General features: G+C 40.1%; 1 protein-coding gene and 1 long non-coding RNA gene across 2 annotated transcripts in view; one reads left to right on the top strand and one right to left on the bottom strand.

The window, feature by feature from the left end:
• Nucleotides 1-15346, bottom strand: part of LOC123650026 (DNA excision repair protein ERCC-6-like) — a 47134-nt gene extending 31788 nt beyond the window's left edge. The window contains 6 exon segments of the mRNA XM_045568409.1: nt 725-1457; nt 6257-6368; nt 8574-8694; nt 10388-10823; nt 11821-11922; nt 15286-15346. Coding sequence (XP_045424365.1) covers nt 725-1457; nt 6257-6368; nt 8574-8694; nt 10388-10809 — 1388 coding nt within the window. The 5' untranslated portion in view covers nt 10810-10823; nt 11821-11922; nt 15286-15346.
• A 162-nt stretch (nt 15347-15508) lies between these two features.
• On the top strand, nt 15509-16403 carry LOC123650028. Its single transcript, XR_006739228.1, has 2 exons — nt 15509-15663; nt 15940-16403. It is a non-coding gene; the product is annotated as an uncharacterized LOC123650028 (long non-coding RNA).
• The last annotated feature ends 10651 nt before the right edge of the window (nt 16404-27054 follow it).

Consider the following 27054-nt stretch of genomic DNA (forward strand, 5'->3'; position numbering starts at 1 on the left):
GTGGGAGGCCCGCAGTGCACAGATCGTTTTTCCTGGCTCACAGACACAGATGCCGATACACAATCTTGACTTCACATTTCACACATTCACTTTCCCTTTTATCCCACTTGCATCACATACTGACAAAGTCATGCAGATAAAAGCCAAAGTCAGTCTCTAGCATTAAAAATGACAATGAAGAGAAAGGTATGCCACGTACACTTCTGGCACGACAATGATTTATAATTATGTGGATAACTATTTTTTCAAGACAAGGAAAGAAGGTTTAAGAAAGTGAGCTCAAGCTTCAGCTCTTTTTTTGAAGGAAAGTTCTCTAAAATTACTTTCCCACTTCAAAAGGAAAAGCAAAAACTCCTACCCAGTACACAGGACGTATCTCACTCTTCTTTTTCCTGACACTCCAGGATGACACTTAACTCTGGGTGTGAAGGCCACATACCTCATGCTCAGTCCTTTGTATGCATCTTGCCCCAGCCTCCCCTTAAGCTTTTCAACTTAAATTTCCTCCAAATCCATATAAAGACCTAGACGTACAAGCATTTGGGGCCAGGTCTATTAAGGACCCAGGGTTCTCGCTGGTTCTAGCAGGCTAAGGCTATAGGAAGTCCAACCTCTGCCTGAATGCCAACATATTAAGCTGGATCTAGACTGCTTAAGTATTAACAAGCCTGCTGCCTCAAATCAAGTAAGCAGTGCAATCTGTTTACGATCCCTGCAGACTGACCTTAACTGCTGCTTATAATAATCTTCATCTCCATCATCTTGGCATCTCGCTACTTTCCGACCTGCTCCTCCTCCTCCTCCTGTGGCTTCAGATTCTTCCCCGGAACTTGGGAAAAAGTCATCATCAATCTCCTGCACTGAGACTTTCTTCTGCCGTTTCTGGCCCTTGAGCACAGGCCCCAGCTCATAGTCGGTGCCATCTCTGGACAGGTCCGCCCCTGCCCAATATGCCTCATCATCATCCTCCTCCTCAGTGGGGAAGTACTCGGACTCTTCACTCTCAGAGTCCCCCTCTGCCATTGACCTCACATCTGACTCCCACGGTTTCTTTCCCCTTGGCAATCCCACTTTCCCCTGGAACTGCAGAGCTCTCTTCTGGAGTTTCTTGATGTGCTTTTTCAAGCGCTTATTTGTTTTAGAAAGAACTTCGGTTTTCTTGTTTGGTTTGTTGTCGTTTTGTGTTGGGTTCAACTCAGGCGTGACTGAATTTGGAGCTTTTCTAGCTGCTCTTTTATTACAAGCTTGCTTCTTCCTTTCAAAAGACAGCTTGGCTTGATCTGCCAAATATTTTTCAAAGCCTGATTCTTCATTGAGCATTATTTTTCTAGGCTTTTTCTCCTGTTTCTGAGGGATCTCGGTACCAAAAGGTGTCATCTGGCCAGTGCGGATGAGCTCTTCCCAAGCAGTCTCCTGGACAGGCATGAGCATGCTGCCAAGACAGGACGGTCCCGCTTCTGAAAAAGTAATGACAACGCATTTGGCGCTAGCATAAACTTTCCAAGAGTACAATGGAAATACTCATTTATTGGATAAACAGTAGGCACCTATAAATAACTTGTAAAAAACACATCATCGATGTACTAAAGCATGCTATATGTAAAGGACAGAGTTAAATTTATTATAGCATTAATCATGCCATATTTAATATTTTCCTATTCAAAAGGGTGATTTCTCAGTAACTTTTCTCCAAAATATCACACTATAAATATACTCTGTGCATCTAAGGACAGAACTATTACTATAGAAATTACAGTTATAGAGAGAGAAATTTAGCTATGTTTCCTTATCAACTGAGGAGTAGCCCCTGAGGAAGCAATCTCCAAAGTTTCCACGTCATTGCTAACACCAACACTCAGGTAGACTTAAATTCAAGAGATAATAAAACAGACATCTAAGGGATCAAAATGTACCTAAACAGGAAAAACATAAATATTAGCTCTATACTGCCGAACAGGTTAGTTACCAGTCACCTATGGCTATTTAAATTTAAATTAAGTTAAAAACTCAGTTCCACATTTACACTTGGCCGTACTTCAAGCGCTCAATAGCTACACGTGACTAATGGCTACCACAATGGACAACAGAGAAGAACATTTCCGTCACTGCAAAAAGGTCTACTCGACAGCACTGTGTTAAATACATGAAGTTAACTGACTCGAAGAGATGGAACTAAAATTGGAAGTTATGCCACAGTAAGGGCACAGCTACCCAGAAATCATCCCCCTTTCAATAGCTGAAATTAACCTCTGGCAAAATTACTTCACCATGTAGCCGAAACACCAAAAGATCTAATACTTAACAGGAAGGAATCCACATCCTAAAATACACAATTCTTACAGGCCAATGATACTACAGCCAGTATTTCATTAAGCCTGCACTGAAATAAAATATACATCAGAAAGTGCACCAATCATAACTGTATAGCTCAATGAATACTCACAGAAAAGCTCATAAACTAGCACCCAGATCAAGTAACGGAAATTACTGGCACCTCCAGACGTGCCCCTCGGGCTACCTCCCAGCCTCTACCCGCCCCCAGATAATGATGGACCTGACTCCTGACACTGTAGGTGAGTTGCACCGGGCTCAGAACTCGATGGAGATGGAAATGTCAGTGCTTGTGTGTCCACCTTCTTTTGCTCAACATCATGCCTGTGAGCTACATACTTAATTGTCGAGTGGAGTTGCAGTTTGTAAATTCTCACTACTGTTGGTATACTATTATATGACTATACTATAATTTTTCCATATCACTTTTAATGGACATTTGGGTGACTTTCAGGTTTTGGCTACTAAGAATACTGTTGCTATGAATATTCTGGTACGCATCCTTTGGTAATATATATATATAATTCTTTGGTTATGTTAAGCTTTAGCAGACACTGCCAAACAATTTTCCAAAGTGGCACCAAAGTTCCACCAACAGTGTTTGAGAGTTCCAGCTGGTCCACATTCTTGCCATTCCATTTTGGCTATTATGGTAGGTGCATAGTGGTACCATATTGTGGCTGTAATTTGCATTTCCCTGATGACTAATGAAATATCATGCCTTTTGCAGATTTATCAATTTTTTGGACAGCCTCTTTTGTGCAGGAAATGTTAAGTCCTTTGACCATTTTTCTCTTAGTCTGGCTTTTTTGAAAAAAAAAAAAAAAAAAAAAAAAAAAAAAAAAAGATTTCTAGATTTTCATATATTCTGGATTCGAGTCATGCATTCCAAATACCTTCTCCCACTCTGAAGCTTGCCTTTTCACTCTCTCAATGATACCTTTTGACAAACAGAAGTTCTTAACGCCTGTACTCCTAGCACTCTGGGAGGCTGAGGTGGGAGGACTGCTTGAGCTCAGGAGTTCGAGACCAGCCTGAGCAAGAGCAACACCCCATCTCTACAAAAAACTAGAAAAATGAGCCGGGCATGGTGCACATGACTGTAGTCCCAGCTATTTGGGAGACTGAGGAGGATCACTTGAGCCCAGGAGTTTGAGGTTGCTGTGAGCTAGGCTGATGTCACGGCACTCTACCCAGAGTGACAGAGCGAGACACAAAAAGAAGTTCTTAGTTTTAATATAGCCCATTTAACATATATTTTCCTTTACAGTGAGCATTTTGTGTCCTGTTTTTAAGTTTTTGCCTATCCCAAGATCATGAAAATGTTTTCCCTATGTTATAGTCTAAAAGCTTTGTTTTACTATTCATATTTAGATCTATAATCCCGAATCCATTTTTGTACATAGTGTAATGGGTCAAGATTAATTTTATTTTCATGTGGACTAACCCAGCACCATTCATTGAAAAGATCACTCTTCTCCACAGCACTGCCTGCCACCTTTGTAATGAATCAAGTGACATATGTGGGTGGGTGGGTCTATTTGCTGGACCTTCTATTCTGTCCATTGGTCCGTGTGTCTATCCCTGTACCAATATCACACTGTCTTAATTACTATAGCTTTAAAATAGGTCTTGATATTTTATTCTTCTTCAAGATTGCCTTGGCTATTCTTGGCCCAATGCATGTTTATACAAATTTTGGAGTCAGCTTGTTAATGTCCCCCCCATCCTTACCCTATACTTTCTCTCCTATGCCTTTCCCCTCAACATAAAAAAAAAAAAAGAAAAAAAAAACGGAAATTTATTTAAGGGTTGCACTGAAACTGTAGCTAGATAGGAGAACTGACACATTGACAATACTGGATCTTCCAATTCGTATCTCACTCACATTTATTTAGATCTTCTTTAATTTTTCAATACATTTTAGAGTTATTAATATAGAAAACATTGTAGAAAACTACATTTTTTGCCAAGATTTATTTTCAGGTATTTTGATTGTAATTGGCATCTCTATTAAATTTTTTTCCCTGGCATACAGAAATATGACTGAATTCTATATATTGACCTTGTATTCAATTATATTGCTAAATTCACATAGTAATTCCAACAGATGGTCCACAGATTCTTTTGGATTTTCTAGATAATCATGTATTCTGTGAATAATGATGGTTTTATTTCTTCTTTTCAATCCTTATGCTTTTGATTTCTTTTCTTCCGTTATTACACTGTCCAGTACAATGCTGAATAGGAATGGTGATGGTAAGTACCCTCACCTTCTCCCAGACCGTAGTGGCTAAGCCAAAGCTTCGTTTTGTTTATAATTTATCCTCATCCCACCTACTTCCAAGAAAGGATTCTTTGTTAGGTAATCCTCACCACCACCTTATGAAATGGATCACCAAGTGGAGACCAGGGGAAAAGAAACCTCAGGAAAGCATGAGAGGAGAAGTGGAGGCTACTGCACTTATGCCTACCGCTGGGGTTCAAACAGAAAGGTAGGAAACATAGCCAGGGTCCTTACCTAGGCAATGCAGAGCTAGACCCACAAAGCCTGGGCTCTCAGGCACTCTGCTCTACCGCCTCCCCAGACAGGACAGAGGAGGGAGGGCAGTAAAAGAGACCAGGAGTCTCAAGTGTTGGCTGGTGCCCAGATGGAGAGATATAGCAGGAACTGGAGCTCATAAAAAGGGCAAGGCCAGAAGTGTACAGATTTGTAAGGCACTAGAACCCAGGTGGCTGCCAAAGCCAGGGGATTAGATTATTGGGGGTGGGGGTTTAAGGGGTGTAGCAGAACAAGAAGAGGGCTCAACAAGAAATCCTGAGAAACATTAGCATTTAAGATAAGGCCAAGAAAGCTGGCCAGAAATAACTAAACAGAAGTAGTCAAAGAGAGAAAGGAAAACCAGGAGACAGACAGGAATCTCAGAAGGCACGGGAAGCATCAGCTGCTGTAGACAGGCCAAATGGAGCAAGGGTGAAAAGGGGCTTTTGGATTTGGGGAGGTGAACTATTAACCCTGGGCTAAGTTTTACCGAAGTAGCAGCAAAAGGTGAAAGACAGCAGCAGGTTTTCAGTAGCCAGACAGGAACAAACATCTGTTACCAATGAGACACACGGTACCACAGCAGCAGAAAGCACTGCCATAGGCCTAATGAATTCTGAGAGACTGAACTTTAAAAGCACATACTTCTCTACTGCCTCAATTAATTCTTCATAATAATTCTCTTGTTTTACTGAATAAACTTCTGGAGCTAGTAGAAAATAATTGCTTGTAGAGCTTAAATATTAAGAAGGCTTAATCTGTATTTCAAGCAGTAAATGACTAAATAGCTACCAACAATTTCTAAACACACACACACACACACACACACACACACACAAAATGACTGCAAAGATATTTAGTTCTAGAGCTTATGCAATTTCCCAAAAGGTTTTCCAAAAGACAACTATCCAAGGCAGTAATATAAATGAAATCATGGCCATGGTATAACCTGAATAAAGATGTCTTTTCTTAAACAGAACTGATGCTTACAAAGCCTGCCGAATACAGTCCTTAAAGATATTTGAGAGCAATTCTACGAATGTGTATTGATGCTGGGCTTCCAACGTGTAATTTAATCATCATGTTATCCTTATCAAATTAACTATTTGAGAATGTTTAAGATTTCAAATTTATTAAATGTTGTAATAAATGTGCACCAGCAGCCACCAGTGAACTGAGTTAAAAATTTATTTTCATTCTCTTTATAAAGAGGAATTTGGTTCTACAAGTATAGTGAATAAAATTTTCCTAAATCTTTTTTTACACTAAGGCAAAAAATGTATTTTTCTCAAAACCCGGGCAAAGACTAAAGAGACCCTCCACTGACCACAGGCATTGGGCAACAATTCAAGAACACAGTGAAACTGCTCACAGCATCCTCACCTGCATCCTCCTCCTCCAGACTGGCATGGTCTAGTTCAACTTTTACCTCTGCTCCTCCAAGGATGGCCTGGAGACGTTTTTGTTTTGCAGTGATCTTTTTTAGCTGTTGTTCCTTAAATGGTAAATATTGAATACAGAAAACAGTAATGACATGATTGTTAAATAAAAAAGACAGCATTATAAAATTTTAAAACTTTAGGCAAAAGTAAAACAAAAATAAACCAGAAATTCCATACACTGCTATTACTAGAGAGAGCCTTATCTGGGCAACCACCACTTTTCTAGCAAAAAGTGGGTCTCAGCGCTCCCAGCAGGCAGCCTTGCACCACACGCCTTCCTGACTGGGCAGCAAACAGCTTTCCATGTGCCCAAGCACTTAAGTACCTGCACACTGACTTGGGAGACAGAACTGTTCTACTTGGTGTTCCCCATTACACACTGGGTACATCACTAAACCTCTCTGTGTTTCTGACCTTAGCAGTCAATGGGCTATGGAGGTCAACAGGTCCTACGGGTAAGAAATAAAAACACAAATGATCAGTCAAAAAAGTGAGTCCCTTCTGACAACTACCATATTTATGACTGTCCTTTATAGTATTCTACTGATCACAAAACTTTAAAAGAAAAATATATTTTGCTATGCCTCCTTACCCTAGACTCCTCCCACCCCAGACTCCTCTTTCTCCTGTTACCTTCAACATCACCAGATCTGGGATACATGGCCTTCCTGGGGCCTCCCCTATGAACTGGGCCTGTGGTACCTGGTTCATCTTCCCAAGGTCAAGAATATTTCAACTCTAAATATGAGCATAGACTGAGGCAAAATCCTGGACATAAACTCCAACTGCAACAACTTGCAATTTGGTTTTTTCTCAGTCTTTCTCTCAACAAAATCCTGTTTAAAACTTTTCCTCTGAATAGTCTATCTCTAAACATCAAAGAGCTGCCAAAGAAGGCCAAGAATATATAATTTAGAGTAGAACCTGAAGTGGCCTAAAGTTTGGTCCTCTCTGCCCTTGAAATCCTAGCCCACCAGATGCCCAAGAAGGGCAGAGAAGGCCTCTGCACATCAACTTCACAAGCTTCCACAAAAGGTCAAATGTCCCCTCTCTGATTTGATTTGGGGTGACCCTGTTGCCCCAAGCTACTACTAACTCTGACCTTTGGGCTGCTATTCCGAAGGTGAATCAGAGAAAATAATAGACTGGTGAGTGGAAAGTAAAAGGAAGGCCACATGAACTGAGTCTATGCACACCCCCAAGAGAGCGTAAAGAAAAGATAAAGGACTCCACTCACTGCAGCAAATCAACTATAAGCACCAGGACACTGATAGTCACTTTGGATGGCAGAACGGAATGATCAAAACTAGTCATTCCTATCCACTGCAATGTATTTTTTATAAAGGGTTATATAAATCTTAAAAAATATTTCTACCTCACAAAGCTATACAAAAATCCTAAAAAAATGTTTCAAACCTCATAAAAATAACATCCTAAGTAACAGATGTTTCCTACCCTTAAGTTCTCCAACCCTAAGCATAGCCCCAGTGCGTCTGGGTGCTGACTCTCCAAACAGGGAGCAGGAGTGTGTGAGGGGTGATGGGTGCATCAGCAGGAAACAGAGTGAAGACAATTACAGCAAGCAGGGGCTGAGCAGAAAAGCATTCATACAACACCAGGAGACTGAGTGAGAGGCCAGAGTGCCCAAGAGGAGCTGGGTGAAACAGATGGTGAAGCAAGGATGACTATGCAGTGCACGTAAGTGACAAGGTAAGCAACACCAAAAACAACTTATTCTCAAATATACAGACAGTCCCCACCTTACAATCATTCAAGTTGTGATTTTATAGCTTTATAATGGATTTAGCAGGACACAACCCCGTCACATACTGAGGAGCTTCTGGACTTAACAAGGGTTTCACTTACGATTTTTTTACTTTAAGATGGGCTTATCAGGGTATTTAAATGCATTTTCAACTTACAGCGTTTTCAACTTATGATGCATCTATCAAGACATAGTACCACCCTGAGGTGAGAAGCATCTGTATATATATGGATGCATGTATCAATGAATGGATGGATGGATGGGTGTGTGTCTACACATCTGTGTGTTGTTAAAAATGCTGTATAATAGAAGAGATTAAAGGAAAATAGCTGAAAGATTAAACATACAAAAGCAACCCAAAATTTCTCTACTGTAATTATAAATATTTGCTTCACATCTTATATGCACTTTTTAGAATACTTCCTAAATTATTAAATGGGCCTAAATGATGACTTTTAAAAAAATGCAGTATTTATGTGTCATTTTGAATCACCTTATTATACTTCTATCGTTTTACAGAATATAGTTTCCTGTTGATGTCTCTGTTGGTGGCAGCTTGAGGGCTAAGTTGTTCAATAATTTTATTGATTTGCCTTAGCGATGTCATACATGACCTGAAAAATAAGACAAATTATCTACTTTTCAACTCTGGTAACATTTTAATAGCATAACATAGACAAAAATGCTAAAAACATGTCACTTTTACTTATTAACTAAAACAAACTAAACAAGAATGCACATCCCTACCAGCCACAAATAGAACTTGAAGGATCATTAGAGGTTTGAAATGGCTGCTAGTGTTTTTTTTTTAATCTGGTTGATTTAAATCAGCGCATTCTCATTTGTAAGCTGATTCACTTACTGTACAAGCATTTCTTTAAGTATCTACTTCATTCAAAACACTGTGCTAGAACAATGTGCAATAAGTTGTCCTTTTATATGAAAAAATGCATACATGGGTTTTTATAAGCCCATTATGGAAGCCTTCCGAAGCTTTGAAAGTCCTAAAAATGCTTAAGCGTTTTCTTATACAAATCATATCTGTAACAATATTTTTCTTTCACAGAACTGGAAGATTCATTTACTGTAGCATTAAACTTTGTGCTGCAAAGAAAAAAAAATCAATTTAAAATAAATTACTCCTAAAACAGACACCATAGAATTGTAGCTTTCAATTTTCAGAACACAAATTCAATCTTCTCGAAACTTGTGTAATTTGCTGTTTGCATCCTTTGTGGCTTTCAGGATAAACAGTGCCAAGTCACTAGCCATTAAAGGTACCATATACTACCAGCCATCTAGCGGCACCCTCCTGGATGCCTGGAGACTCCACGGCACTCTCCTCTGTCAACTCTGTAGGAAGTGGCCACATCTCCAACTAAGTTGAGGTCCTCAACACTCAAGGTCAGACTACAACTATGCAAAAGCACCTGCTACTCAAGAGGCCAAAAGAACACACCAGGGAACACTAGCAGAAAACATGTTCTCTAAGTGCCAAAAGCCTCCAGCCTCCCCAGTGGCCCCCTGTGACACTGCTCCACCCTCCACTCAGCCCAGTTTTTACCTTCTCTTTCTCACTTGCCTGACACAGCCTAGAATACTGCCTGATGGGGGGCAGATAAGCAATGATGAGTGAGCTCAACCCTCTTCCCTTCCCTTACCCTCCCATTTGCTCCCCCAACCCTGGCCCAGGTCCAGCACCTCCCCTCTTCCCCACCAATGTGCTATGCTCAAAATAGCTCAAGTCAATCTTGCCTCTAAAACACAAATGAAGTCTCCACAGGACTTCATATTTCCTTATAGAGTCAAAAGCAGGACAGAAGAAAGGAAAACCAGGGAGCTCTTTCTCATTATTTCCAGAAGTGCAAATCTGAAAAATTGCCAAGGACTGAACACTTGGTTTAGGGACAAGCGGGAAAGAAACTACAGAACAGAGAAAAACGTGAGGGAGCTGGATGCGTTCCTGGTATAATGAGCAAGAAACACCTGAGCTATAGGTGCACTTCTGAGACCAGTTTGTGCATGTACTGGTGAGTCCTAGAGCACTTAGAATAGCCCTTTCTCTAGGACATTGCGCAAGAAACAGGCTTTTGTGAGCTGGACTAGGACCATGACTTCTGTGTGCAATGCTGCTCCTGAGGGCAAGGGCCAGGGCTTCAAGATGAGGTTGAGGACTGCATTTATTGACCCTGTCCTCCAAATAAGAGGTTCTATGACTCTCTGAAATTTCAGGAATACTAGAGCTCTTTATTACCTGAATTTCCCTGTCATGTTTAAATACAAATTCTGAAGATGGGCCACACTCACGTGAGGTCATCCACGACTGACCGATACTCCTTCTCTGCGTCAGTGAGCTGGGCCATACGGCTGGCCTCATGGATTGCATTGTCCACCTGCTGAAGCACACACTGCTCTAGCACATCCTGGTCATAGACATCCACACCCAAACCCTGCAGTTCAGGGGCCTGCGCACTAGGCTCCACTGCCTGGATCTGATGTCTGTCGATGTGCAGCAGGGCCTGCCCCCACCTTGGAGCTGCTGATGCACATCCCTCAGCAGAGGTGGACGGCCCATCGTCACAGGAGCGAGAGGGGAGGCATTCCTCCGCCTTCGCATCACCACCAATTTCTTGTCTGATTGCCATTTCTTCATTATTATTGACATATTGACTTTGTAAACAATCTTGCTCCTGAGTTTGACTTGAGTAGGGGATTCTCTGATTTGGCATCCTCTGCAGACTCTCTAAAAGGAAAAAGAAAATTGATATGCCTGATTATCAATTGGTTATACAGAACTGATCATATATATTTTCTTAAATATTTTATAATTAAAGTAGACTGATTTCTTAAAAGATCAATATCCTTCCAATTAAATGAATTCAAGTTTCCAAATATTAACTTCTTAAAAGGGCACAAACTATATATTTTAATGAGTTCTGATAAAGACTAAGAAAAATTAACCAGAGAAGGAAGAAATGCAGTATCATCAACAAAGAACATTTGGGCAGCCAGCTAAGAAAGCCAGCAACCAAAATCCTGAGTGATGCCCATGAATGTTCTCCATAACAGCTGAAGTCATTTGGCTGCTGTTTTCCGAATTAGCATCTTCATTTCATTATGGCACAAATGATTTATATCACAGCAGCATGACCAACTGTAATGCACGGAATCAGGGATGTGAGGAAGTAGCTTCTGTATAAATCAGAGACTAGAAACTTCTAGGCTGAATATTAATCCAATAAACAGGAGCTCAAAACAAATCAGAATCTCAGAAAGATTAATTAAAATGTTCTCAAAAATAACTCCCTTTCAATTCGCAATATAATTTCTCACCCATCAGGTTGGCAAGAATGTGAAGTTTGGTAACATCCAATACTGACGAGGAGGAGGAGCCACGCTCATACATTGTTGGTAGAAATAAATTAGTAAAGCCCTTTTGGGGGGACAATTTAGCAATATCTATCAAAATTTTAAATGCACCTGACCTCTGCCCAGAAATTCTAGTTCTAGGTTTTTATTCCAGAGAAATACTCACACATATATACAAGGATGCTTACTGCAGTATGTCTTTAATAGTTTAATACAGTCATTAAGTATTTTCTGTGCTATTGATATAAAAAACCACGTTAAGTGAAAAAAGTCATGGACATAGTATGAACACATTTATGTTGAAAAAAAAGTGTGTCCCCATCTGTGTGCATGGAATGAACACAAAAAGATCTGGAAGGATACATACTAACCTGCAACAGTTGAGAGGGGGAAGAAGGGGAAATTTCACATTTTACTCCACATAGGAACTGATGATTGAAGGAGAAAATTTTCACGATATTACCTGTATAACACTAATAAATACATTAAAAAGCAACACAATAAGCAGGAGTCAGCCTTGCTTTTTAATTAACTGTGAAGAAACTAAGGTTTCTTTCAACACAGAAGCTTTATTTGTAAGAAATGGCCACAAGTGCCCCCAATGAGCCTCACTCCTTCCTCATCAAATAAAACAATCCCACCAGCATTGCACTGGGATTCAAAGAATTGAGCATTAACTGCCCCCAGAGACTCCCTCTCTACTGGAGAAGTCCGTCATAACAACACAGCAGGGCAGGTCAGCCAATGGTGACACGGACAAGAGGCCGCATGAACACAGAGGAGGCAACAATACATTGTGTCTAGGGCCCAAGAAACATCACGTAGGAATTAAGATTTGAATACCTGGCTTGCAGTCTGATACACAGAGGTGCTTAATATCTGCTAAAAGGAAGTACGGCTCAGAGAGAAGTCTAAAATAATAAAAAGTTTGGTCTGGACAGCTGAGTCACCAGTGAATTCAGTCACAAAAATGAGGCTCTCAAAAAGGCAGGCGATGGGAAGCAGGGAGAGGGGCTGGAGAGGCACTTACACCACCAGTGCCCTGGGCAGCATGCAGTCAGAAATGCAAATCTGAGCTCAAGGCAAGTATGGGCACATATGGCTACATCCGCAGAGCAAGCAGCTCCCAAGTTCCCAAGGCCACCAGGTACCAGAGATCGTTTTAGAGGGTATGAAGAGGCTAACACTGGGAAGGTTAAAAGTGAACAACACAGTGAGAAAGTTCCTCCTCTTTGGGCCCTCTGACTTTTTTCAAGAGAAAGGCTCAGCTTGGTGCTCAGCTCCCTTTCCAACAGAGGAGGCAGGATTCTGGCTCAGAGCCTTTGCATTAGCTGGAAATGTTTTCATTTTCTTATTTGCATACATACAGGGGTTTAAGTTAAGAAAAAAAAGATGTCAATTCAACCAAAAATATTAAGTAACAGTACTGTAGTACAGAAAAGGTTAAAAAAGAATGAAGTTTGGGGAACACTTCTGGTAACAATAAAGAAGGAAGAAAGAATGGTTACCAGTAGGTGATATAGCAAGTTCACATAAGGAAATCAGAAAGGATCCAGTGAATTTGGATACCAACGGGTCACTGGTTATCTTAGTTGCTGTTTAGGTGGAGCAACGGGGACCAAATCCAGACCATAGTGGGTTATGAAATGAGCAAATGAGGAAATAGAGGCCACAAGGGAGTGCCCTATCCTTTAATGAGCTTGGCCGTGAAGGAGACAGCCAGAGTGATAAAGTAATAATGAGATGGGAGTGGGGAGAGAAAAATTATGGCAAGAAAAACTAGAGAATGTAATGGCTACAGGGAGAGGAGGGAAATAACCTACACAGAAAGTTGCACAAGATGACACAGCAGCAGGGAAAGCTCCAGAGCAGAGATGAACAGAAGGCACCCATGTTTCTCTCACTCTAGCAGGATGACTCCTGATGGACCTAAATCTGTAGATGCAGAGGAGGGAAGCTGAAGTGGACTACAGAGAAAACACCTCATAAGGTAGGAAGTTTGGGCAACTCCTGGTCAGGGGGCAAAGTTAGGATACAGGCTGGAGAAGAGTGAGGAGTCTGGAATAAATCTCCTGTAGAAGACAAAAAGGAGTTGTTAATGGGGAACAAACACTGATGATGGGTGTGGAGGACCAACCTAAGGTTGGCCCCCCAAAACCATGGATTCACAACAATCCCAAGGCCATACAATTTCCTCCTCTAGTAATTTCCTGGGGGAAATGTCATTATTGGGGGTTTTCAGAGAAGTGGTAGAACAAAAGGTCATGGGGTCAAGATGCTGAGGAGAAAAGCCATTAAAGTAACTGGCCTTGGGGTCCACACTGGGTAGGTTTAAAAAAAAAAAAAAAGCACCAAAAAGGGGCTGGAAATGGAGAAAAGGGTCAGGAAGGCACGTAAGAGCCTGGCTGTGCCCAAAACAGCAAGCCTTCCAGAAGTGAGAGTTGGAAACAAGAAGGCTCCCATCAGAAGGATAAAGACGAGTTTCAGAAGTAAAATAAGTCATATTCAACAACTAGTAAAAGTCAATTACACTAGGCAATATACTAGGTTAACTAATTCCTATCCCCACAGAGCTTGGAGTCTTTGGGGAAGACATTTAAAAAATACACACACACACACACAGACACACACACAAACTTGTGGTGAGTGCTGTATGAGGGAAGTACAAGACTCTTTCTGATAAAATGAGAGAATCCTAACTGAAATTGAGGAGGTAGTGGGAGGTCAGTGAGGCCTCTCTGATAGTGACATCTGACCCAAGAGTTAATCAGGCCAAAAGTGGAACAAACATCTTGCAATGAAACGTGTAATTTCTAAGGTTGGAAAGACCTGATGCATTTGGGGAAACACAAGAAGGCTGGAACAGTGAGAATTTTTTACTTTATTTTGGAGTTAAAAAGAGCCAGTAAGAACTCCATTGTCTAAATCTCACAGGATATCTTCTAACACACTACAAGGCTTAATCGTGTGGCAAAATAGTATCTTCCTTGTCCTTCCTCTTGAGCACTGGGGGAATTCAGTGGCCAGGGGCCAGGTGGATCCTGCTTTGGAGAGTTGGTTCTACACACGCACAGTTCTGCAAAGGGGCTGGCAACGGCCAGATCACACAAGGCCTGGGAAAACATGAGCATGGATTTTACTCCAAGTGCAGTAGACGGACTTTTAAGAGTTTTAAGTAGGGTTATGATGCCATGACTCAATTTGTTTGTAAAAGACTACTTGGACTACTGTATGGATAACGGATTGGAGGAAGCAGTGCAATGAGATGATGGAAAACATTTAGGAGAAAAATAATGGCAGCTTGGAACAGGATGACAGCAGTGAAGAAGGACGCGACGCTACGCTACGTGGGCAATCATGGGACAGCACTGCCAAGCGGACTGCGCAAGCCTCCACATACTCCATCGAACCTGACTACATCAACTCCCAAAGTGCAGGGCATATATTCACCCGGAAACTCTCGAATAACAACTCCAGTATTTTAACCAATATCAAACTGGGCCCGGCCGACCCTGCGTGCAGCAGCCTTATACAAGTTCGGGAAGTTGACACTTCGTCCCTAGCCTAGGCGGGGGCCAGAGCAGGAGCCGGGGCTCCAGCCGCCCCAGGTGACCGCGCGCCGCCGCATTACTTGCGGTCGCAGGTGAGCCGACCGGAAGTCACTCCCGGCCCCACGACCGGCTCCTCGCCGCCGCCGGCGCGGAGAGGCTCCATCACTGCAGCCGGAGGCCGGGACGCGGGCCGCAGCCGCCCGGGGAGCCTAAGCCGGGTCCAGACACCCACCGCCCGACACTCAGCCTGGCTACCGAAACACCACAGGGCCGCAGGCCGCGCACACGGAAGCAGAGACGCCACTGCTACCGCCAGCCACCAACGAAGCCGGCCTCACTGGCCGTGGTGCATGCGCCCTCGGCTGGCGGTAGGCACCGCCCCCAACAGCCCCGACCCCCGGCTTGCGCGGTGAGGCCGGCGCATGCGCGGTGAGGCCGGCGCATGCGCCGGGCTGCCGGGTTTGTTGTTAAGCACGGGCGCGGCCACGTGGTTTGAGGCACTGAGCGGAGCCCGGCCTTTGCACCTGCGGAAATGTGGTCGCCGCTGCTGGCCAACTGGGTGGCTTGGGGCTGACGCTTCACCGCTAGTGAGAAATACCTCACTAGTGAGACGGTTATAAAAATTAAGAGAGAGATTTCCAGAGAGAGAGAGAGAGTTTGCAGGTAAATGCTTGCAGTTAACCACGAATCCTAAAGAGAAAGTCAGCTTGGGGAAGGGAGCGAGCCCCACATTCTGGTCGCCAGCCAGGCCCAGTGGGCGTTGTCACTTTTCTTATTGGTTGGTGCCTCTAGGAACACTTGAGAACTAGAGAGAGGTCTTATTTATATCTGTTCCCCTCCCCCTCTGTCACACACCTGGGCGGGGGTGGTGTGTGTACATAGTGGGCCTGCATAAATGGCTTGATTGCATTAAGTCAATCATTTAACATCTGTCCGCAGATCTCGGAGGTAGGCAAGAATTTCAGCTTGCAGCATTTGAAGAAATAAGATGTTCATGCATAGATTCAGAATAAAGGTAGGAAGTTGAGCTTCGCCTGAGGAAAACAGCCACCAGAGGTGAGTGGTGGCTGTACAAAACGGGGCAAAACCAGAGGGAACTTCTCAACCCAGGGATTCCAGCGCTGGGAGAGGATGGCTGTTCCAGGGCCCTGAGGTAGAAAGTCCTCTGGTAATGGAGTGACTTCTGGTGGTCACCAAGTCTGGGTAGGGAAGTGTCTTCCTCGTTTTTAAGCCTGAAGCTGGACGGTAGGAAAAAGGTTGGGAAGGGGACCCGGTAATGCTCAGTAATAACATCCTGTCACTCCTGGCAGTTGCCCCAACCTGTGTTGGGGCATCCCACATAAAAATGTAACTTGTTTTTTAAAAAGGAAAAAATTCTAGGAATCACTTCAATCAAGTATTGAGAATAGAAAGGCAGTTGGTAGGATATTCATTTTAATGCTTCAACATGAAAGCAAGGCTGGGCGAGGTGGTTCATGCCTGTAATCCTAGCACTGTGGGAGGCCGAGGCGGGAGGATCGCTCGAGGTCAGGAATTCAAGACCAGCCTGAGCAAGAGCGAGACCCCCGTCTACTAAAAATAGAAAGAAATTAGCTGGACAACTAAAAATATATAGAAAAAATTAGCCGGGCATAGTGGCACATGCCTGCAGTCCTAGCTACTTGGGAGGCTGAGGCAGAAGGATGGCTTGAGCCTAGGAGTTTGAGGTTGCTGTGAGCTAAGCTGACCCCATGGCACTCTAGCCCGGGCAACGGAGTGAGACTCTGTCTCAAAAAAAAATAAAAAAGATATCCCACCCTTTTGGGCCAAGCCAATGTATAATCTTCATGTTTTGATTTATGATTTTTCCTGCAACTTCTGCTTTCCTGAAATGTGCCCCTGCCTTTAAAAACCCTAGACTGTAAGTCATTGGGAATTTGGGTGGCAAGCCTTAGTTACCCTCTATTCTCCTTCCATGGCACCAGGCAATAAAGTGCCTCCTTCTCCTGCTGCAACTCTTGGCATTGGTATCTGGCTTTGCGGCACTAGATGAGTGGACCCCAGTTTGATTTTGTAATATTTCTTGCTGAAGAAAAATAAATAAACACGGGCAAAGGAGATCCTCAGGAGCCGAGAGGCAAAATGTCATCATACATATTCTTTGTGCAGACTTGTCCGGGTGACCACAAGGAGCACCCGCAGACGCTTCAGTCAACTTCCCAGTTTTCTAAGAAGTGCTCAGGGAGGTGAGAGGCCATGTCTGCTAAAGAGAAAGGACAATTTGAAGACATGGAAAAGGTGGACAGGTCTATTATGATAAAGAAGGGAAAACCTATATCCCTCCAAAAAGAGAAACAAAAAAGAAGTTTAAGGATCCCAATGCACCCAAAAGGATTTTTTTGACCTTTTTCATGTTCTGTTCTGAGTATTGCCCAAGTCACAGGAGAACATCGAGCCCATGCATTGGTGATGTTGCAAAGAAACTGGGAGAGGTGTGGGATGCCGAGCTAAAAGGAAGAAACTGAGGAAAAACTAACATTAATAGTAGAGAATTTATTTGGGCCAAGATTGAGGATTGCAACCCTGGAGCATAGATACAAGCTGCCCTGAATATACACTTGGATTAGCAGTTACAGGTAGGTTTTTAAAGGAAAAGATAAAGCAGTTCCTAAATTGTTTACCAACAATTTACATTAAAATAACACAAGCTCTTCATTGGCTGTACCTTGTTCTTTGTATGACAAATTCCTGGAACTAGAAGATAATGGGTGGGGCAGCTAGTCCAGAACAAAAAGTCTTTAACCAATTGCCCCTGGACATGGGTGTAGGGGCATGATTGAAATCCCATACTCACCTCACTGGGCCTGATAAATTTTACATACCTCGCTTAGCTCAGATTGCTCCGAGCTATTTTTCTTTTCTCAGGAATAATAACACTGGGCAGATGACAAGCAGCCTTTTGGAAAGAAGGCTGCTAAACTGAAGGAAAAACACAAAAAGGATATTGCTGCATACCAAGCTAAAAGAAGGCCTGGAGCAGCACAAAAGGGAGTTGTCAAGCCTGAAAAAAGCAAGATAAAGAAAGAAGGAAGATAAGAAAGATGAAGAGGATGGGAAGGAGGAAGAAAATGAAGAACTTGAAGATGAAGAGGAAGATGATGAATAAGTTGGTTCTAGTGCAGTTTTTTCCTATTTACAAAGCCTCTAACTCCTCTGTACACAGCTCTCTCATTTTAAACAATTGAAATGTAAGGCTGTGTAAGATTTGTTTTTAAACTGTACAGTGTCGTTTTTTGTACAGATGTGTCTTTGGATAGCCCCGTCCTGATGGTATTTTCAATAGGCACTAACCTTGCCTGGTATGGTACAGGCATTTTAAATTGGCGTAGAAAGTCAAAGCAGGTTCTTGTTGGTGCACAGCACAAATTCATTATGTATGAAGATGGTAGTTTTTTGATCTTCAGTTGTCTCTGATGCAGCTCATACAAAATTTAATAATTGTTTTTCTGTTAACCGAAAGACATTCTGTATTTTTTTAAAAAATTACAGCTGTTTTGTTGACATTCTGAATGCTTCTAAGTAAATATAATTTTTTTATTAGTAAAAAAAACATGAATCCATTGAAAAATATTTGTGTGTGTGCATGCGCATGCATGTGGTGGGGAGGAACTCTCTCAGCTTTTTAGTCACACCTCTACCATGATGTTCCACACCTTTATCACTCTTGTTGTCTCATATATTCTATCCAACTTTTATCTTTCTCTTATCCTCTCATTTTCTCAAACTCCTCCTTGATTAATTTTGGGTGTTACTTTTTTTCATAATCTTTTAGGGTCATTTCAATAATCTCCAGCAAACATCTTGCTTTTCAAAGCTGATCTAAAACACAGATGGGCAAAGCCCTGCCCAAACTTCAGAACAAGCTATGGGTTAATCTCAGTGTGCCCTGATTTTAGCAGGCTCCACTATTGCAATGTGATTTTATCATTAGTAACCAGCATTGTGACTAGCACGTGCAGTTATGCATTAAAAAGTTTCTGAAGGAAATTATGATGAGAAGGAAGGTCATTGTTGATCTGTTCTTCATACCAATGGAAACTTATGGAGACTCTGTCTCAAATTAATAAATTAAATTAAATGCTAAAATAGTTAGGTTATAAAGAGAAACTAGGGTTTGGTCCCCAAATTTTAAAAGGGTGATATGGATGTGGCTTTAGAAAGAGAAAGAAGGTAACAGGGTGTTTCTTAATGGTAGAGGCGGGTCTCTTAACTTGGGGTTCCCAGCCCCTGGATTGATTCATAGGCAAGCTCAATTGTTTTCTCTTCTCAGTCAGCTCATCAAATACAGATATTTCTGATGTAAACATTGATGTCACATGAGCAGTACCCCAGCCATACCCCTTGAGTTCTAGCCACTTTCAGAAGTGACTTTCTCACTGAGTCCAGAAAAAAAAAAAAATCCCTTCCATTAGATTTTACAAAATGTTCAAACACTTCTTGACACATTTGCAAATACCAAGGAGGGGGCTAGAAAAGAGTCAAGTGGAGGGACCACGTTACTCACCGAGCAGTATCCTGGAGCCTAACAAAACCCATCACTCCTCGCCCTTTCCCAAATTTCTGGTACATGTTCTCAATGTAAAGTAGTTGTTTAAAGTGTTTACACTAGCCTATCCAACTAGATATCTAACTTCTACCCCACCACACTCAACAAATAATGGATCCAATAAGTTAATTCTACCCTAACAAGACTGCCCCTAATTAGTTGTTAAGAAAATTCTGCACATCTTATTATACAAGCACCCAATTTAGAGACAATAAAGTATTTTTATACCAATTTTCAGGCCAATAGTTTGTTTTAATAATAGCCAGAAATAACAACTCTATATATTATTTTTTTAAAAAGAAGCCTGGAAGTATACTTAGCAAGGTTAAATTACTTGTCCAAGGTCATAGGTCTGAAGAGCAGGTGATCTGGGACTCAATCTCAAGTTTTCTTTCTCTTATTCCAAAGTTCCCCTACAAGCACACTCCTTCGAGCAGAAAAGAACGTTACAACACCCCTCTTATCAGCCTCATCAGTGGTTCTCTAATAAGGAAAAAGGAACCAAAAAACTTAAGAATGGCATGCTTTCTCAGCCAGCATGGACTTTAACTTAAATTTTTTTAATTACACAGTAAGTTTTATCAAGTCTGGTATCTATGCTGCATAGGTAGAAGAATGGAGTCAAGATTCCCAAGAACTTGAAAAGGAAAAGTATCATGTTGGTCCCTTGGAGATTATGATCTATAATGAGTACTGACTAGATCAGTAAAGAGATAAGAGAAGTCCCACGAAACAGACACAATGACCCCCAGGGTGGTCAGTTGATACATCTTGATCGGCAAGACTCTCCAAATACGGTCCAGTGGTGGGAGCACTTGGCAAACAAATTAGGAATTGTAAATTACTTTGTGCTTAAATCTGTGCCCATTTTTATCTGATCATTTTTATTTACTCTGTAATTTACCATGCTTGGAGGCAGAAGCACACTGGCCTGGCCTCTGCCAACATTATTTCTATCTGCTAGTTTTATTTTCCACTGGCCTTCTTATTTGTATGTGGGGCTGGGGGGAGGGAACAATATACATCCTGAGGTGCTAAAACATCCAGGCATGTTTGCTAAGTGATGGAGGTTAGTCTACTGAAGTCCATTCCCATAAGAAGCAGGGGAATGTTTGCTCCAATACAGAGAAATGCTGGCATACAAGCTGGGTTCTGAATGTCAGAGGACGGGCATTACTGTTTGTAATAAAAATCTATCTCCTGGCCCAGGCATAAAGGCTCACATGTGAAGAGAGAGTTGGTGGCTAATAACAAAAACTTCAAGATCTGGTTTACTAAATCCCTTTGAGACATTGGGATATATGTGGGACTGCTTTAGGGCTCCTTCTAAGAAGCTCATAGAAAGTGGATTCACCATAGACCACGATCATCTTGCAAACCTCAGTGAAGGGGAGTGCAGAAAAGTTGCAGGAAGGCACGAGGAGACGTCAGCACCTGCAGGAAGATAGTGATGCTGTTATGCGACAGCAAAAAAGAATAGCATAGACAGTAGGACGTCTGGAGCTGCAGCACTCGGTAAAAAGCTAGCATCAAGTGAGAGCTGGGGTTACGTGATAGAAGCTGCAACAGGACGTGGCAGGCTGGGTAGTCCCCATCAGAAGCCGCTGTGGATTAGAGCAGCGGAGAAATGGACATGGCTGTATGCAGGGAAAGAGACAGCGGAGCCCAGGGTTTTTGAGTGTGCACAGCATGTGACACTGTCACAGGAAGGCCAGAGCAACAGGCAAAGAAAACGAAACAGGAGGAGGAGAAGGAAGGGGAGGAGGAGGAGCAAGAGAAAGAGAAAAAGGAGAAGAGGAGAGAAAAGAAAAAAATTAGAGAGGAACATGTAACCTGATTGTAAGGTTGGTGGCAGGTACCCCTCCCTTCCCTAATGGAAAAAAGAAGAAGTCCCTCCTATCCCTCAATACCCACCCCAAAGCTGAAACAAAGAAATTCCTCACTCCTGGCACTGACATCACCTGGCCGAAGAAGCTCCCATCCCCCAGTCCTAAGAACCTATATAAACCCACTCAGACTTCTGGGCGGTTCGGTCTCTCTGGTACCACTCTGTGGGTCCTGTAAGGCTCGCCTGGGTCCCTCTCTCAGGGAGAGGGACCCGTTACCCCCACCCGGGAGTGCTCCAATAAAGCCTCTTTACTTATCCCTTTCTACTCTGCTCGTCTTTCTTTCTCTGGCGCCGGCTACTTCAAAGAAACCTTACACTGATGACTCATTAACAATGCTCCGTTAGAACCCTAAGAGTTGTTTTTGGAGAGACCATCAGAAATATTAAAAACAGAAAGGGTATCAAAATAACTATATATAAATGAATCTGAAAACCCTTATAATATTTGGACATGTACAAATGGGTAAAATTGATTCAAAAAAATAGAAAGAAAAAATTGAAACCTAAAAAAACTACTACATCAAACTGATAGGATGACAAATGTCTGTCTCTTCCGACTATCCCCTTGTGCAGATACTTTTACAGGTACTTATACCAATTTTTCAAAGAAAATTAATCTTTAAATAATATGTTTCTGAAAACATATGAAAAGAAAATAATTTAGAAATAATTTTTGAGATAAATGAAATTTATTTCCAAAACAAGATAAAGAGTGCAAGAAAAGAGAATGATATATCTATTTGCAGAAAATCTAACTAAAATATTAGATAACCAATAACTAATAAATAATGACTAATACACTTTAAGAAATACATCAGTAACAAAAAGGGTTTAAGTTAGTACTGCAGTATAATTCCACATCAGAAAAATCTACCAACATAATTCACCGTATTAATAGAATAAAGGAAGAAAATCCTACAAGTTTCACTACAGGTATGAAATAATTTCATAAAATTCAACAAAAATTTATAGTAATAAAATAACTCAAAAAACCAAAAAGTTAAAAAACTTTCTCTATTTGGTAAAAAAAACAAACAAACAAAAAACCTATAGAAAACATTATACCTAATAGAGAAACCTTGATACATTGTCTTAGAAGCTTAGAATAAGACAAGGATGCCCACTATCACAGCAACTGTGGAACATAAAACTGGAGGTTACAAACATTTATACCCCAATAATATTGTGAAATTAAAAAAAAACTGGAGATTAGAGACAACATAATAATAAACAATAAGAGAAAGATTGGAAGGAAAGAGATAAAATCCCCATTCTTGCAGACAGCATGAGCTTTCTACATTGACCAATAGAAACATAATCAAAGCAAAAACTTTTACAATAAATAGTACAGATCAGCAGGGGTGTAGAGTATAAAATCAACTTATGGAAATGAACAGTGGTGTAGCTAGAGGGAAGATGGTGGAGTAAAAAGCACTAGGAATGTGTAGCCCCATTTAGACAGCAATTGCACTGGCAGAATCTGTCTGATGTAAATGTTTTGGAACTCTTCGGTCTATTAAAGGTTTAGACTATAAATTGCAATTGTTAATTGTGATCAATTTTTAGATCTTAGCATAGTAGTGGCTACTCATCCCCCAGTTCCCTAGTCCTAGGGCTGGTAGTTGGGCCCATGTTCCTGTAGCAGCATGCACACAGCTTGCAGGAGCAAGAGTGGGCAGAAAGCACCCTGGTCTTTCCGAAATGAAAGAGAAATCAATACATGCCCAGATAAACAAAAGCTGAGGAAAGAAGAACTAAATAAATGGAGAAATATTCCATATTCATAGATAGGTAGACTCAATATTTGCCAATATGTAATTTTTTCCCATCTCTATCTATGGGTTCAATGCAATCCCAATCAAAATCCCCCCAAGTTATTTTGTGGAATTTGACAAACTGATTATAAAATTTATATGGAAAGGCAAAAAAAATAATAAAATAAAAAATAAAAATAAACCAGAATACACAACTTGATATTGAAGAAGGACAGTCTGACAATACCAACTTTAAGATTTACTTATAAAGCTACAATAATGAAGACAGTATGGTATTGGCTAAATAATAGACAAATAGTTCAATGGAACAGAATAGAGAGCTCAGAAATATACTCACATGAATATAGTCGATTGACCTCTGACAAAGGTGCAAACGTAATACAATGGAGAAAAGATAGCCTGAAATAAACAAATGGTGCTGGAACAACTGGATATCCACATGCAAAAAAATGAATCCAGACAAAGATCTTAACTCATCCCAAAAAATTATTTCAAAATGGATCATAAACATAATGTAAAATGCAAAAATATAAAACTCTTAGAAAATAACATATGAAAAAAATCTATATGGCCTTGGGTGTGAAGATGACATCTTAGATACAATACCTAAAGTATGATCCTTGGAAGAAATAATTGATAAGCTGGATTTAATTATAATTAAAACACCTACTCTACAAAAGACAATGTCAAGAGGATGAGAAGGCAAGCCACAGACCAGCAGAAAATATCTTCAACAGACAAATCTGACTGTTATATAAGATGTATGGAAAACTCTCAAAATTTAACAATAGGAAACTACCCAATTAAAAACTGAACAAAATGACACCTCACCAAAGAAGATATACATGTGGCAATTAAGCATATGAAAAGATGTTCAACTCCTATACAATGTTGGTGAGAATGTAAACTAGCATAGCCATTATGGAAAAGAGTATGAAGGTTTCTCAAAATGATAAAAATAGGACTATGATATGATCCAGTAATCCCACTATTGGGTATTTATCCAAAGGAAAGGAAATCAGTATGTCAGAGAGAGATCTGCACCCCCATGTTTAGTGCAGCACTATTCATGATAGCAAAGATATGGAATCAACTTAAAGGTCCATCAATAGGTGAATGGATAAAGAAAATGTATATATACACAATGGAATACAATTCAAGGATGAAAAGGAATGAAATCCTGTCATTCATGGCAACATGGATGAGCCTAGAGAATATTACGTTTAGTGAAATAAGTCAGACACAGAAAGATAAATACCACATATTCTCACTCATGTGTGGAAGCTAAAAAAATTGTTGCTCTCAATACAAAGTATCTTCTCCATTTACAACAGGGTAAAGCTAGAAATCAATAAAAGAAGGAAAACAGGAAAACTCACAAATTTGTAGAAATTAAGTAACACACTCTTGAAAAAGCCAAAAGGTCAAAGAAGAAATCATAAAAGAAATTAGAAAATATTTAGAGATGAATGAAAATGAAAACACAGTATACTAAAACTTTTGGGATATAGCAAAGGAAGTGCTAAGGAGCAAATTAATACCTAAAAATGCTTACAGTTCTTAAAAAACAAAGATCTTAAAGCAACTATCAAACTTTACACCTTAAAGAACTAGAGCAAGCAGACCAAACAAATCCCAAAGCTAGCAGAAGGAAGGAAATAACAAAGATTATAGAGGAATCAAATAGAAAATACAAAAATGAACAAAATAAAAAATTGGTTCTTTGAAAAGATTAGCAAAATTGTCAAGCCTTTAGCTAGGCTGACTATGAAAAAAGAAAAGAAAAAGAAAAGACTCAACTTACTAAAATGAGAAATAAAAGCAGGATCAGTACTACCAATTTTACAGAAATGAAAAATATTAAGGATTATAAGAGAGTGCTATGAATGATAGTACAGCAAAAAATCGATTAACCTAAGTGAAATGGAAAAATTCTTAGACATATAAAACCTACCAAGACTAAATAACAAAGAAATAGAAAATCTGAATATATGTATAACTAGGAGGAGAGTAAATCAATAATCAAAATCTCCCAGCAAAGAAAAGCCCTGGACCTGATGGTTTTACTGGTAAATTCTACCAAACATTTAAAGAAGAATTAAACTAATCCTTCTGAAACTCTTCCAAAAAGAATTGAAGAGGTGGGAATACTCCCTAATTTTATGAAGCCAGTAATGCCCTGATACCAAAGCCAGAAAATGACACTATAAGAAGTGAAAGCTACAGATCAATATACCCTTTAAGCATTGATTCAAAAATCCTCAAATACTAATACACCAAATTCAACAGTATATTAAAATTATCATACAACATGGCCAAGTGGGATTTAGTACTGCAATGCAAGGATGGTTCAACATACAAAAATTGACCAATGTACTATACCACACTAACAGAATAATTGAAAAAAAAAAAAACAAAACATGATCACCTCAATTGATGTAGAAAAAAACATTTCCAAAATTCAACACTCTTTTATGATAAAAACTATCAACAAACTAGGAAGAGAAGGAAACTACCTTCACATAATAAAAATCACACATGGAAAAACCCACATCTATCATTACAATTGAGAAAGACTGAAAGCTTTTCCTTCAAGATCAAGAACAAGACAAGGACATGCACTTTTGCCAATTCTATTTAACATAATATTGAAAGCTCTAGTCAGAACAATTAGGTAAGAAAAGAAAATAAAAGGCTTCGAAATTTGAATGGAAAAAGTAAAATTACCCGAATTATCTGTTTGTAGATGAAGTAATCTTATATATAGAAAACCCTAAGGATTCCACAAAAGTAACCTGTTAGAACTAATAACCAAATTTGGCAAACTAGTAGGATACAAAATAAACATATAAAAATCAGTTGCATTTGTATACACTAGCAACAAACACTTTTAAAAGAAAATTAAGAAAACAATTCCATTTACAATAGCATCAAAAAGAATAAAATACTTAGCAATTAACTTAACCAAGGAGATGAAAGACTTGTACAATAAAAAATACAAAACATTGCTTTTTAAAAGAAAACAACAAAGACACAAATAAGTGGAAAGACCTTCCATATACATGGTTTGGCAGACTTAGTATTAATAACATGTCAGTACTACCTGAAGTGACCTACAGATTCAAAGTAATCCCTATGAAAATTTCAACTAGGCTTTTGAAGAAATAAAAAAATTCTAAAATTCATATGAACTCCCCAAAATCCTGAATAGCCAACACAATCTTGAAAAGAAAACAAAGTAAGGACTCTCATTTCCTAATTTTAAAGCCTACTACAAAGCTACAGTAATTAAAACAATGTGGCACAGACATAAATACAACAAATAGATCAATGGAATAGAATAGGGAGCTCAGACACAATCCTTCTCATAGATGGTTAAAATGATTTTCAACTCTGATTCCAAGACCATTCAATGGGGAAAGAATAGTCTTTAAAAATGGTGCTAGGAAAGTGTATATTCACATGCAAAAGAATGAATTGGGGGTCTTACCTAACACTATGGATAATAATTAACTCAAATTGATCATGGACTTAAACATAAGAGCTAAAACTATAATACTCTTAGAAGAAAACAGGGGAAAATCTTCATGACATTGAATTAGGCAGTTTCTTAGATATGACAGTAAAGGCACAAGCAACAAAAGAAAAATTAGATAAAGTGTACTTCATCAAAATTAATTTTGTACATCAAAGAACACTATCAAAAAATAAAAAGGAAATCTAAAAAATGGGAAAAGGATTTGCAAATCACATACCTGAAAAGAGATTAATATCCAGAATAGAGATACTCTAAAATTGCAACAATA

Source organism: Lemur catta, chromosome 14 (assembly GCF_020740605.2).
Source record: "Lemur catta isolate mLemCat1 chromosome 14, mLemCat1.pri, whole genome shotgun sequence".
Taxonomy (NCBI): domain Eukaryota; kingdom Metazoa; phylum Chordata; class Mammalia; order Primates; family Lemuridae; genus Lemur; species Lemur catta.